The sequence below is a fragment of the Alligator sinensis genome, unplaced genomic scaffold, assembly GCF_000455745.1.
Source record: "Alligator sinensis unplaced genomic scaffold, ASM45574v1 scaffold594_1, whole genome shotgun sequence".
In the NCBI taxonomy this organism is placed as follows: Eukaryota; Metazoa; Chordata; order Crocodylia; family Alligatoridae; genus Alligator; species Alligator sinensis.
The window spans coordinates 1,155,552-1,168,145 of NW_005842286.1; the positions used below are offsets into that span (position 1 = coordinate 1,155,552).

At 49.6% G+C, this 12,594-nt stretch overlaps 1 protein-coding gene across 2 annotated transcripts in view; it reads left to right on the top strand.

Moving 5' to 3' along the window:
* FAM168A (family with sequence similarity 168 member A) overlaps positions 1–12,594 on the top strand; it is a 250,361-nt gene that overhangs the window by 220,608 nt on the left and 17,159 nt on the right. Inside the window, exons 5-6 of one of the 2 annotated variants that reach the window (XM_025209371.1) lie at positions 10,081–10,223; positions 11,620–11,754. In XM_025209371.1, the coding sequence (XP_025065156.1) occupies positions 10,081–10,223; positions 11,620–11,754 (278 nt within the window). The remainder of the gene's footprint in view (positions 1–10,080; positions 10,224–11,619; positions 11,755–12,594) is intronic. The other variant, XM_006028064.3, reaches the window with a different exon arrangement.

A 12,594-nucleotide genomic window follows, 5' to 3' on the forward strand; every position in this document is an offset into this window, starting at 1 on the left:
TTCTTGGCTTTGAAAAGCTCTAGCACCCCCCTCCCTCATCCCCCCAGCTTCAAGTAGGTGTTTGAAGTTTGCCAGGCACTGGACTTCTTGTCTGCCATACTGGAGACCCAAGGGGTCTGCTTTGCAGGAGTGCTGAGGACTCTTACTTAAAATCATAGAAAATGAGGGTTGGAGGGACCTCAGGAGGTCACATCTAGTTCAGCTCCTGCTCAAAGCGGGACCAGTCCCAACTGCATCATCCCAGCCAGGGCTTTGTTGAGCCAGTCCTTAAAAACCTCCAAGGATGGAGAGTCCACAACCTCTCTAGGTAACTCGTTCCTATTGAATCGGCAGGAATGGTGTACAAACAATATGAAACGCTTTCTAACACTACGGGTTCTGAAGAGCTGGGTCCGAGGTATTGCTAACTGATGCCTGCAATCTTCCCAGGCCTCAGTTCCCAATCTGTAAAATGGGCATAGCAGCAGTTCCTCTTAAATTGAACGTAAATCCAGTTACTATCTGGGAACGACTCAGATACTGTAGCGAGGAGCACTGTAAAAAAAGAAATGCCTGGGAGGAAATCCCTCATGCTGTCTTCAGAGCAGGACTGCAATAGTGTGCAGACCGTAAGTCCTAGGGCCACCCATTGAGCAAGGATAAAACAGACTAATGAATAGCTTCTTTTAAGTGAGCACCATTCATCTGGTGCTTTACTGAGGCCAAGGTCCTGTGGAAGTAATGATGTGCTACACTGTAATTAAAGATGATCATGATGCACAAATGTGAGGACGGCAAAATCAGGTTGCCCAGGCAGCTTTCATTCAGGCCTTGCCTATCTTAGAGTGCTTGGTTTTGCAAGCTTGGCAGTGCTCCTATCACGGAGTACCACGGCAGTCACTTCTGCCAAGATGCCCCAGTTGCAATGAGGCCCTCATTGTGCAAGGTACTGTACATGTGGGTAATGCGAGACAATTCCTGCCACAGACCCTTGAAATCTAAGGGCATGTCTGCCCTTTAAAAAGCCAGAACAGCTGAGGCACTGGGAGCCTATGCGGGGATGCATGGGGAACGAGAGCAGCGAAGACACAACAGGATGATGCTGCCTTAAGCAGGGGGCTGGACTAGAGGACCTGGTGAGGTCTCTTCCAGCTCTATTTTCCTATGGTCCTAAAGAGCAGGGTGGGGAACAGGCACAAAGACCTGATTTCGCACGGGTCTCTCATGCCAGAGCCTGGCTCAGAACCTGGCTCCGAGTCCTGACCCCATGACAGGGCCCTGCTGCCCCAGAGAGCATCTGGAGATGTTTCCCGTAGGCTCATTCAACATGACGGTACTCCTGCTGGGGCTGCATCACAGTGCTGGCATGTCCCAGGCCAGCAGGCATGCAGGGGGCATATAGCAACACTTTCTGATGAGTAGCTTGACTTTACTGGTTAAATCTGGACCCCCAGCCAGAGCCCCGTAAACTGCTTCAGATACATTTCTGGCTTTTGTTGTCTTTCAACCTGCTCCCTACAGTGGGATTCAGCTGTAGTCCGCCTGTGCCTGTAGTCACAAGGATGCCTCTATTCTGGTATACATCCTACAGTGAACCAGGCAGCTTTACAGTATAATGGCCAGGCTAAAAGCTCCCACGACTGCTGTTTTCAGTGTAAACTGTGTACAGGGTCCAGTGTTTACCCACAGAAGTCACTAATCTGCAGCCAACCGGCACCATGCTTATAAGGAGCCTGCACAGCACTGTACTGATATAGAAGAGGGTAAGAGAAGATGGACGCATCTGGTTCTCATCATGGGTGAAAGCCCAACATCACTGTTTTCGAGTCTGTAAAATATTAAGTAGAAGCAACAGAAATCCTCAGTGATGGAGCATTCAGCCTTTTCAGATTATTCTTTTCTTCCACCAGCCTCAGACTTGTTAAGAAAAAAATATCTTGGCTGGGGCCAGGGCCGGAGCCGGGGCTAGTGCATGCCCCATGCAGCAGCATGGAGTCATTCTGGAGACCTATGGACTAGATCAGAGGTTCTCAAACTGTGGCCCACGGACCACCACTGGTCCGCGAGCCCCATTCAGGTGGTCCGCAGAAAGGTGACCTAAGGCTAAATCTGACAAACGTTACACCCGACTTCCCAGAACTTTGCTCAAAAAAACAGGCACATCCATGGCATTAGAAAGGCAAGACTACTCATATTAAAATATGAGTCGTGTGCTTTGATTTGTAGATCAAAGAAAAAGGTTATTAAGTGGTCCACCGAGACCCTCAGTAATTTTCGAGTGGTCCACACACAAAAAAAAAAGTTTGAGAACCACTGGACTTGATCATGTGTCTCCACGGGTTGGATCTGGCCTGAGTTTGACACCCCTAGTGTAGGAGACTTACCTGTATTTGCTTATATTTTTTCCCCTCTAATTTTAATGGGAGCTGTAAGGCTAAATGCCTTGCATAGCTTTGAAAGTCAAAACCTGTTCCTAAATGCCCAGAAGCCAGACTAGTGAAGGCTGTGAGAACTTCTGCGTCCTCCCAATAGGCTGTGGATCGTTAAATAGCTGTAATGAGGCTTTGAGAGTCACTGATAATCCTGCTTTCCAGAACTAGCGCACGTCTTACACCATTCAGAATTGCTTCCAAAAGAGCTGAATCCACAGACCAGTGCGAATTGTCCTGGTTTAATTTTTTCTTCAGTTAATAAATGTACCAGACTGCATCTGTCTGGAGTGCGGGGCTTGCTCTATTTTTAGTGCAACAGATCAGCTGTCAGAGACTCAGGAGTCCTGAGCCTCCATGGTTCATGGGAGGAAAAGCCTGGGATGCTTCTGATTTCCACATCTAGCAAACCCAATGCAGGATTCATGTGGTTGAGATCTGACGCAGACCTAGGAGCTCTTTGACTGCTGAAGAGGCAAGGCCAAAAGGCAGAAAAGCTGCCATAGTGGAGGGAAGTGGCCTTGTGGAGTAAAAAGTGTACGTGGGTTTGCTGTGCTGTTAAGGACGTCAGCACAACTCGCGGAGAAAGCACTTCCTACCACTTGCACCAATACAATGCATATGGAGGCCTTTGCTGTATTCGGGGAGGTTTAATTGCTGCCACAAGTAGGAATGTCACTTCAAAACCAGCTTCAACCTCATGTCCCCAGTTCTGGTTTTGTTCCCGTGACTTAACGGGGACCTGGCAGCAGTTGATGGGGCAGGCTCTACAGTGCTTAATAGCGCTTCAGGTGCAGAGCTGGGCCATTAGCTGCATGGGTAACGGCTCAGTTATTTAAAAGCCAGCACTGCTAACAGCTCTTGGCACGTCTCCCTTTGATGCACGTGGTTCCTTTTCCTATGGAAGTACCTCAGAGCTGCTTTCTTTTGGCCACTGGATGGTCTGTGCGGAACGAGTGGGCTGCGGCAGTAGAGTGTTCCTGGGTCAGCATCCCACCACAACTGGCATCTTTACTGGTATTCAGCAGAAAGGCCAGTACATGGGAGGCTGCAACTCCCCTTTCCTTCCTTTAGATGCCCCAAGCCAGGGAAAAATAAAAGGTATTTACACTGTCAGCTAAACATTTTACCTGTGTTTCCTTTCCTTGTTCCTGCCTTGGGGTTTAGCGTCCTCCACTCCCCAGACCACGCACTGCTGACATTAGAGGCCATTGATATCCTGCCATTTAATTTGCGTGTTCAACCACAGTGATCAGAAAGCACCAGGATCCCATTGGCTTAATCCTGCCAAGTTGCCTGTTATCCGCATGCCATTTTCATGTTTTGAGCATAATATGACACTGAAATTTCATGCTGCATTCATTGCTGTCCCAAGTGCCGGCTGGGTCAACTCAGTTCATTTGTATTGAGGTCTCTGATGCGTGGCTCCTTATGTGGGGGTTGATTTTTCCCGGTCTGTTGTTCTGAAAATGCAGCATCTGAAGAGCCTGAGTCTGCTGTGCCTCGTTCCCTTCAATGCCACGAAGGTGTTTTGTTCCCTGGAAGCGAGGCCAGCGTTCCCATGAAAGCCAGACTACGCTGGGTGCAGTCCTTCTATATACCCCTTCATGCATCTGATAAAGTAGATTGTTACCTACAAAAGCACAAGCCTCTCTGAACCAGTTAGTCTCTAAGGTACCACCCCACCGTGCCTTCTGCCTGTACGTACCCTGGTCCCTCTCTGTCCTTCCTTCCAGCTCCCCCTTGCGATGCCACTTCTTGGTCTTTTGCTCAGCTCTGCCGACAACCCTGGCCTGCCAGCACCCGTCTTTATTCCAGCCCGAGCTGTACCTCAGCAGACACCAGATGTTCACACAGGCCCATACGGCAACTTTGTGCAATAAACACATTTTTCAGGGACTATATTAAGACTCCCAGGCTCATTTGTGACCTAGATCAGGTTTGAACAGAGGTGAAAGGCTAGTGCACACAGAGACTTATTAGTCTGCCTTATAAAGAGAACAGAAAGCACAGCTGCAAGGTTCCTGGAGTTTCCCCACTAATTTGGCATTAAAGTACCAATGACTCTCTTGAAACTTCGCCGCAGGGGCCTGTGGATCCCGTCAGCTTTGAAAGCTGAAAATCAACATGGAATTCAGGGGCCCAGGTGTCCTTTCTTCGGGAATCCCTGTGCTCTCCTCTGCCCCGGTTTTATTCAGCGGTTCTCATTAATGCCTCTCAGAACTGCGTTTGCCTCTTGACTCTGATGTGCCACGAGGAAAAGGGCATTTTTGCAGCAGGTCTGGGGTGGGAGTGGGATGTTGTGTGAAGCATGGAGTCATGCTCTGTAGGGCTAAGCACAGTCAGAAAGCCCGAGGCTGAATCAGTTCAATTTTTGCAGGTTAGTTTAAGCTGCAGAGATTGAACCGATAAGCAAGTGAACAGACATTCACTTTTGATTCTGAAAATGCAGCCACACGCCTGTGGTGGCCCAGCCCAGAAGTTGGGGGGCGCTAGAGCACGCCTCCATGCTCAGCTGGAGCAGACAGCGTGGGCCAAGGCTAGCCCACCCACCCTGCAAAGAGGAGGCTGTAGGGGAGCTGCAAAGCATCGTGGGATGCTGGGGGACTGTGAGTTAACTTGAATCTGGAGGGGATCTGAGACAGAAGTTCAATAAACTGATTTAGTCTAAGTTGGTTAAGTCTGATTCAGCATCCATCTAGATCTATCTGAAACCAGTTTTGGCCATTTTGAAAGCGGTTTATGCGCACTGAACTTCTGTTGTGTTTCGGATCACTTATACTGGTTTATGTGTAATTTCTGTCCCCAGCTCAGGGGGCAGGTCTGTCATGAGAGGATGAGAGGATGGAGAGTTAGGGAATCTGTGGCTATGCGCATCCCCTACCATTTCAGTTAAAGCTGGGTGTCAGTTGTAGACCGACAGAGCCTCTCTCTGGCCAGAAGTTTCTTCTAGATAACTCCCCGCAGGGGATTGCAAAGAGGCTGGAGCTGGGCTGTTCTCAGCGGTGGCAGATGACCGAACAAGGAGCAATGGGCTCAAATTGCAGTAAGGGAGGTTTAAGTTGGATATTAGAAAAAACTTGCTCATTAGGAGGGTGGTAGCACCGGAACAGGTTACCCAAAGGGGTTGTGGACTCTCCATCCCTGGAGTTTGTTAAGGTCTGTCTTGACAAAGCCCTGGCTGGGATGATGTGGTTGGGGCTGGTCCTGCTTGGAGCAGGGAGTTGGAGTAGACTTGACCTCTGGAGGTCCCTTCCCACCCTCATTTTCTATGATTCTCCGATTCCAGATCCAGCTCGCAGGGCGTCATGCTGTAGCTCCTAGAGCCGCTGTGTTGGCATCCACGGAGTGAGTGGCGGTGGCATGAATCACCACGTGCCAGCCAACCCCACACAGTGGCTCTGTCCGCTGCGGTGAGAAGCCCCATGGGGTGGATCCAGCCACCCCCGTAACTCATCCCTGCGTTCAAGGAGTGGAAAGCATGGAGCAGTCTCTGGAAGGGAGGAAATCAGCCACGTTCCACGTGTTGTGTGAGACTAGATCCCAAGAGGCCAGCGTCCCATCTCTGTTCACCATGTGGTGCGCCTTCTGGATGCCCAACCCCAAGTGTTCAAAAATAATGACTCAAGCCCATAAAAGCATGAGATTAGATTGAATCACCAGAGCTTTTTATTTTTTTTCTTAAAGATGGGTTTTATAGCCACTTTTTAAATTCCCCTTCTGGTGCTGGAGCATCCAAAGGAGATTTGCCAGCTTTTCTTCCCAGTGGCAAGCGGTGGCAGGGTTGAGATTCCCACGTGATTCCACGACTCCCAGAGCTGGGCCTTTAAGAAAAAGAATAAATCATACGAGGCTTGCGATAAAATCACAAGTACTAGAAACACCGAGTCTTCTTAAACAGCAAGCTCATGAATTTTATGTGCTGAATATTAGCAGAATCCTGTGCCAATAGTGGCAGAAACCCAGCCTGCTTGTTAGAGTCAACAGAAGCCCAGGTGCAAACTCACCTGACAGGTCATGCTTCTTCTCCCTCCCTCTGGAAAGTAGAAATGTTGTGCTGGGTACTTGCATACAAAGAAATATTGTCTGTCTTTTAGTTCATTATCCTGCCAGCCCAGCACTTTTTCACCACTGAAATGTATGAATGCCTCTTATTGCAGCTTATTGGCATTTACTACACATAGTAATTAACTGTGTGTTACTTGTGCAGAAAAATTATGTGGCACTTATTTCCACTGGAGATAAAGTATGTGTCTGAAATGCAGTTGCTCCCAGTAAACAGCAAAAGCGGACAAAGCCGTAGTTGTCTTTAGGTTTGCTTTTTTAATGGAAGGGACACTAAACGGGAGGCTGCGAATGAGTCGACGCTGTGCGGGGATGTCCGAGCCCTGTGTGTTGCAGAGGGGGGTGTCTCCAGAGGAGGCGGTGGAAAAATCTTTGCTCAGATTTTTTTCAAAAGGCTGCGAATTCAGGGACCTGCGCTCCATGTTCATACGGCAGGGCTAGGGCTTGTTATCCTGCCTGGGAATAGAGCAGATCTGCTGGTGTTGTCAATAATGCAAATGGACTGCAGGGGACAGAACGGACATCGAGGGAGCTGAGAAACACCTAGGAAAAGAAGGTGACCTTTGCAAATACTCAGCCTATTAAGTCACTGCAAACAAGTCCACAAATCCCCTATTAGGATTTGTCTTCGTAGGGGAGCCAGCGGCACGCGCACAGCTGGAAGTCGGTGCTTTTCCATCTTAGGCAGGTGCTATGGCTTACGGTTCAGGTCTTTATTTAAAATGGACTCCTGTTAATTGCAGGCTTCAAGAAGCAGGGAAGGTGGCCGTGGCAGTGAGGGGGCTCGGCAGCATCGCGGTAGCTAGATGAGGCAAACAAAGCAGTTCCTTGGTTGCCCGTCCTGCTCTGCCAGGCTCGTGCCACTACACACACAAAACTGAACAATGCCTTGGATCAATGTTAATTAGAACGGAGCATCAGCTACACAGAACAGCAGAAGTGCGTGCATTAATGTCAGCAAGCCCGTCGGCACCGAGGGCCTGGCTCTGTACCGCTGGACTTAGGGAGGGCTTTGCCTGTAACTCCAGTGGGTGCAAGTTTGGGCCCTTGCTTCTGAGCCCAGGACCCTTGTTGTGCCATGCTGGCATCTGGTGCTAGACAGTCCCTCCACCGCGTGCTTGGGTTCGAAGCGTTTCCTTCCTGCACTGTAATGAAACAACAGCACATGCAGCAGAGGAGTCGATTTTGTTAGCAAATGCTTTAAGGAACCCCTCTGTTCACCCTGGGATTTCAGAAAAGCAGTGCGCTGTGAAGGGGAACTGCACACGTATTCCCGGGACTAGGCTAATCAAGCCCGGCAGTGTCATATCTGCAGTGCTGCAGCACTCTTCATGCTGACATCTCAAAGCGCCCTGCAGGCACAGGGGCTTTATTATGATCTCAGCACCTCTCAGGAGGGGTTCAGGACCTTAATGGATCAAGCTTGCTGTAGGAATTGCTCACCAGCCCTGAAAGGTTCATAGGAATCACTCCAGGGAAACCACAGCTTGAAACAGTCTGGCCTTGTCCTCCCCATTAAGGTAGACATGTAAGGGGGACCCATGGCTGTAGTGCGTAGGTGCTGGGCTCACATAGAGTTATGCGCAGAGGACACCCCGGGACACCTGCCACAGTCTGGCTTGCTGCTTTTCTTACATCACTCATGTCGGTGAGCAGGTATTTTCCTTTTGGCTGGGCTGTGCCACCAATCCCTTTGTGCAAACAGTCTGCAGCACGCTCGGAGCAGCGCACTGCGCCCAACAAAGTCCCTGCCAGTGCTGCCGCTGCATGGGCACAGCCTGGGTTCACCTTGAGCCTTCTGGAGCTTAATGAAGACAAATGGTCAGAGCCGCCAGTCCATAATAGTTTCAGACATCTTAATTGTTCCAGTCGAAAGCTGCAGCCCTAGACAGGACAGTACTGATTCAGCCTTCCCACACCATCAAGGTTAGCCTGCCAGTCGCTCCTCGGTGGTTGAGACAGTGGAAAAGGGGATCAGGGAGTCTGGTGTCCCCAGCAATTAAATGGCTGATTTAACCATCGAACAAGGAGGACAAGAGTTCCCAGATTGTGTGTGTCTCTACTTATACATACACACATATGTTCAACCCCCCCCAACGCACGTATAGGCACTCATACATGTCTGACCATTACATATGTAGTCTCAGAAGACTGTTTTAAGTCCTAGCTCAGACACACCTGGTTTTTAACCCTTAGCATGCTGTGAGGTGTGAATGCTTCTCGATGGTTTGACCGTGTCTCAGGTTGAAATCCCAGGCCCGTCCCCTTTCCCAGGAAGACCTTCCCTAGGGCTTCAGCTGCCATGCCATGACCTCTTTCCCCGGCGCTTTGAAATCAAGTGGCATAGTGATTTATACCGTGTACTGTGTACTGTCCTGCCCCAAATTTGATGGCTCGGTTCTGAAAGACGTTGTTACAAGGACCCGTAATGAGGCCGTAGTGGGGAAGTGCTCAGAAATCCTTGCAGGTATATCTGTGCAGCACAGGACAGCACCAGGCAGAGATACCTGGTCTAGATATGAGTCGGCTAACTCGGGGGCTGGAAGCAGCATGGTACATCAGTACTGCACTCTTCCTGGGCCAATGTGTCCACTTCTCAGCACAGCTAAGAGGCCCAGGCAGAGCTAATGTAGCTCTGTTGCTCCTGGTATCTGAGCTAGCTTGGTTCTCTCTGCATGCACTGCATTGGTCTCAGAGAGATCCTACAGATGCTGGTACACACAGGTGATTGCTGGTTAGTAAAGTTGCTATGACAATAGCTATTCAAAGCATGACCCTGTTTGAGCCACCTGGGATAGCCACGGACAGTCCCAGTTAGAGCTGTCCCTTACTTTGTGCTTGGACATGCCACCACCACGCATCCCAAACTTCATAGACATTAGATATTAGGGCTGGAAGGGACCTCGGAAAATCACCGAGTCCAGCCCCCTGCTCAAGACCTCTGGAACAGAGATGTTTAATAAGAACAGGAGACATCTTTTCAAATGTAGCCTGTGGGCATTGCTCCACGTCCACCCTGGCAGTCAGGGATTGTCTTCGCCCACCGGCAGAAAGAAGCTGATCCCTGTTCAGGAAGGTCTGAACATACCTTTTGCTCTTCACAGTGCAGATACAGCATGCCAGGAGAGTTTCTTCACCTGTTCTTACCTTAGGTGCACTATTGAAGGGTCCAAGAAGAACAGCTTTTGGAGCAGAAGGCTACTGCATTGTAGTTATTTAATGCCAGTGATACCTTGAAGGCCCATCAGTGGGGCACCTTGTTGCATTGGTCACTGGTCCCATGAGCCATGATCTCTCCCCTAAAAGGTTTGGCGTGCTCTGGCACAGCTGCCCAGGCCACTGCGGCAGCTCCCACATCCCAGTAGGCTCCTAAGCCTTGTTTCGCAGGAGACATTTCCAACCTGGAGGACCAGCAGGCAGCAGTAGAACGAAAACGAGTGGTTTGTGCATCCACAGGGCCACTGGTGACTGTGTCTTGTGCAGGGACCTGGCGATTGGTTGCGAATGAGAGTGGTTAAAGGTGCTAATGAGCCGCATGGGGTGGGTCGGCTGCGGTCTCCCACGAGTTTGTCATGGGAATAATGCAGGGTGTTTTTCTTTCCAACAGGATACACTGCCGGAACCCCCTACAAGGTCCCACCTACCCAGAGCAACAGTGCACCTCCTCCCTACTCTCCGTCTCCAAATCCCTACCAAACGGCTATGTACCCTATCAGAAGTGCCTATCCACAGCAGAACCTGTATGCCCAGGTACGTATCTCACGAGCAACAGATGAAGGTTAGCGCTGAAAGCTGGAATGGACTCTGCCGAGCTTTCATTCCAGCAACAGAGTGTGTGTGGACAGTGGGTATCCATGTGCAAGAGTTCAGATGGTTTCTGTCCTGCTCTCTGGGTGAGGAAGAGTATAATCAGATCCTGTGTGATGAGTAGGTTGGGTGCTGGTGGCCAAGAGGTTTCCAAGGAAAGCTTGCTGTAAACATTGGGGGAAATGATGCTGGTAATGGCATGTGGTAGACCGGGCCATCCATTTCATACTTGGCAGCATATGCACGGCTCGTCAGGCCTTGAAGCATGATTGGAGTGAATTGGTCCTCAGAGCTCTCTGCACCAGATCTGTGCTGAATTAATCTGCTATGCCTTTAGGAGGGGCAGTGATGCCTGTCTTTGGATAAGATTTTTGCTGGGGCTCACAGAACAGACCCTAGGAGATGCTGCGTAAGAGTCAGCTATTAGCTCCCACTGCACAACACATGAGGGCTTTGGGGTGCGAGGGCCAAGAGACCCCACCTAAGCAGGCTTGCTGCAGAGGGGACAGTGACCACCGATCAGCCCTTTGCTTTGCTATCATCACCAGCCTTCCTGAAACTAGAGAAAAAGTATTTTTGTAGGTTTGGGACCACCTCTAGATGATCTTTTGTTTCTACCCCAGGCTCTCTATACTGTTATTTGGATGTTTGACTAGCATACCTTTTAAACTGGCGTGGAAAAGATTCACATACATATTCTCACTGGATAGCAGCCCCCACCTCTCCTTGATTTCTCGTTATTTGTGAACCTTTTGCTATTTGCTTTCATTTTTTTTCAAGGTGTGACTCAGCTTGACTTTTGGCAATTTTCACTTGTCCCGTTGACCTTTCCTCTATTGCTGGATTTGCTCTTTGATTCATCACTTGCAGGCTTCAGGCTTATTCCTGGCAATTATTCATCCAGTTAGCTTTGGAGCCCTTTTCCTACAAATAGATTTTGAACATGGGAACTTGGGGCACAGTCTCTGAATCAAAGCTTCCTAGGTCTTAAATGCTGGAGGCTGGAAGTGGGAGAGGAAGAGTGGGAAAAGTCCTGGTCAGACCCAGTTCGCTCTCCCTTTCAGTATCTGCTCTCTGCTGCTGTGCGATACTGGAGATTGAGCAAGATGGACCTATGGTCTGACCCAGTCAGTGGCAGTTCTTATGTTCTTAAGTCTTCCCCTTGTCCCTGGAAGGAAGATCCACATCTTTTTTGCATCTTTGAAATGTCAAGTCTCTTCTACATTCAAGTCTTTGAGATTTCAGTAACTTTGGTAACTAGTTGATTAAAGTTTGCCCTTTTGAAATCAAAGCTCTTAGTTACAAATTTCCTTTTGTCTTTCCTTCCATTTAATTTCAGCTGTATCGTCTTGTGCTCACTTCACCCAAATGTGTCTTCTGCAGCCAGCTCTTTCATCACCACCTCACTCTTTGCCAGTGTAAACCAGTCTCATCTCAGCTTGTTTCCATGAGGGGTTGCCCTGGGTCCAGGCAGGTGAGACGACAGGAGCTAGGCAGGTCCACTGCCTGGACTGACTTCTGTTTAAGCCCGGAGTAACTTACTCAGAAATGGAGCATCTCTCCATTTCCACAAAGAAAAAGGTTGGTTGGCATCTTTCTGACCGGTGGCACTTCTGCTCCTGGGTTTGGAAACGTCACCGTTTTGTCTAAACCCCTCGCCTTGGAGGCCTCTCCCCTCCTGTAGCACAGGTGTGGGGAGAAGGATGACCACTCTGAATGCTTTGGAGAACTGTAATCGAGGGCCTCTGCTGCAAGGAAAGCCCTGACCACTCCACCCTACCCTGCCCCAGAAGATAGGCTGGTAGGTGGAAGGCAGGCCTGCCTTCGGGGACCGGTTGACGCTGCACAAACCCCAGCAGCTTACGTGTGCTAAGATGTGGCGTTCCCTGGTGTTTGCTCAGCCCCTTGGCAGGTAGGAAAGCAGGGGGACCATGGGGCTGCTGCCTCCCTGCCCTTTCCCCGCACCTCTGGACAACCCTCTGTGTTCATTGCCGAGGCCAGTTCTTTATCCAGTCAAGTGGCTTAGTCCTACCGTGCTGGCCTTACAGTGCAGTTGCCCGTGCATGGTGCTGTGTTAAATCCACCTATTGTGCTCAGTCCCCTTGACGGTGAAGAAAGATGTTTTTGTTAAGATGATCCATGGGAAAGGGAAGAGAGAAAGGGTGGGATGATGTTAAGATGATCCGTGGGAAAGGGTGTCCTTTTTCATTTCTTCCTTATACGCAGGCAGTCTCGAAACTGGGTTATTGTTTTATTTGTCTTAAATCTAGTTATCTTAAAAATATTTTTACAATAGAAATCCAAATTCTGCCGG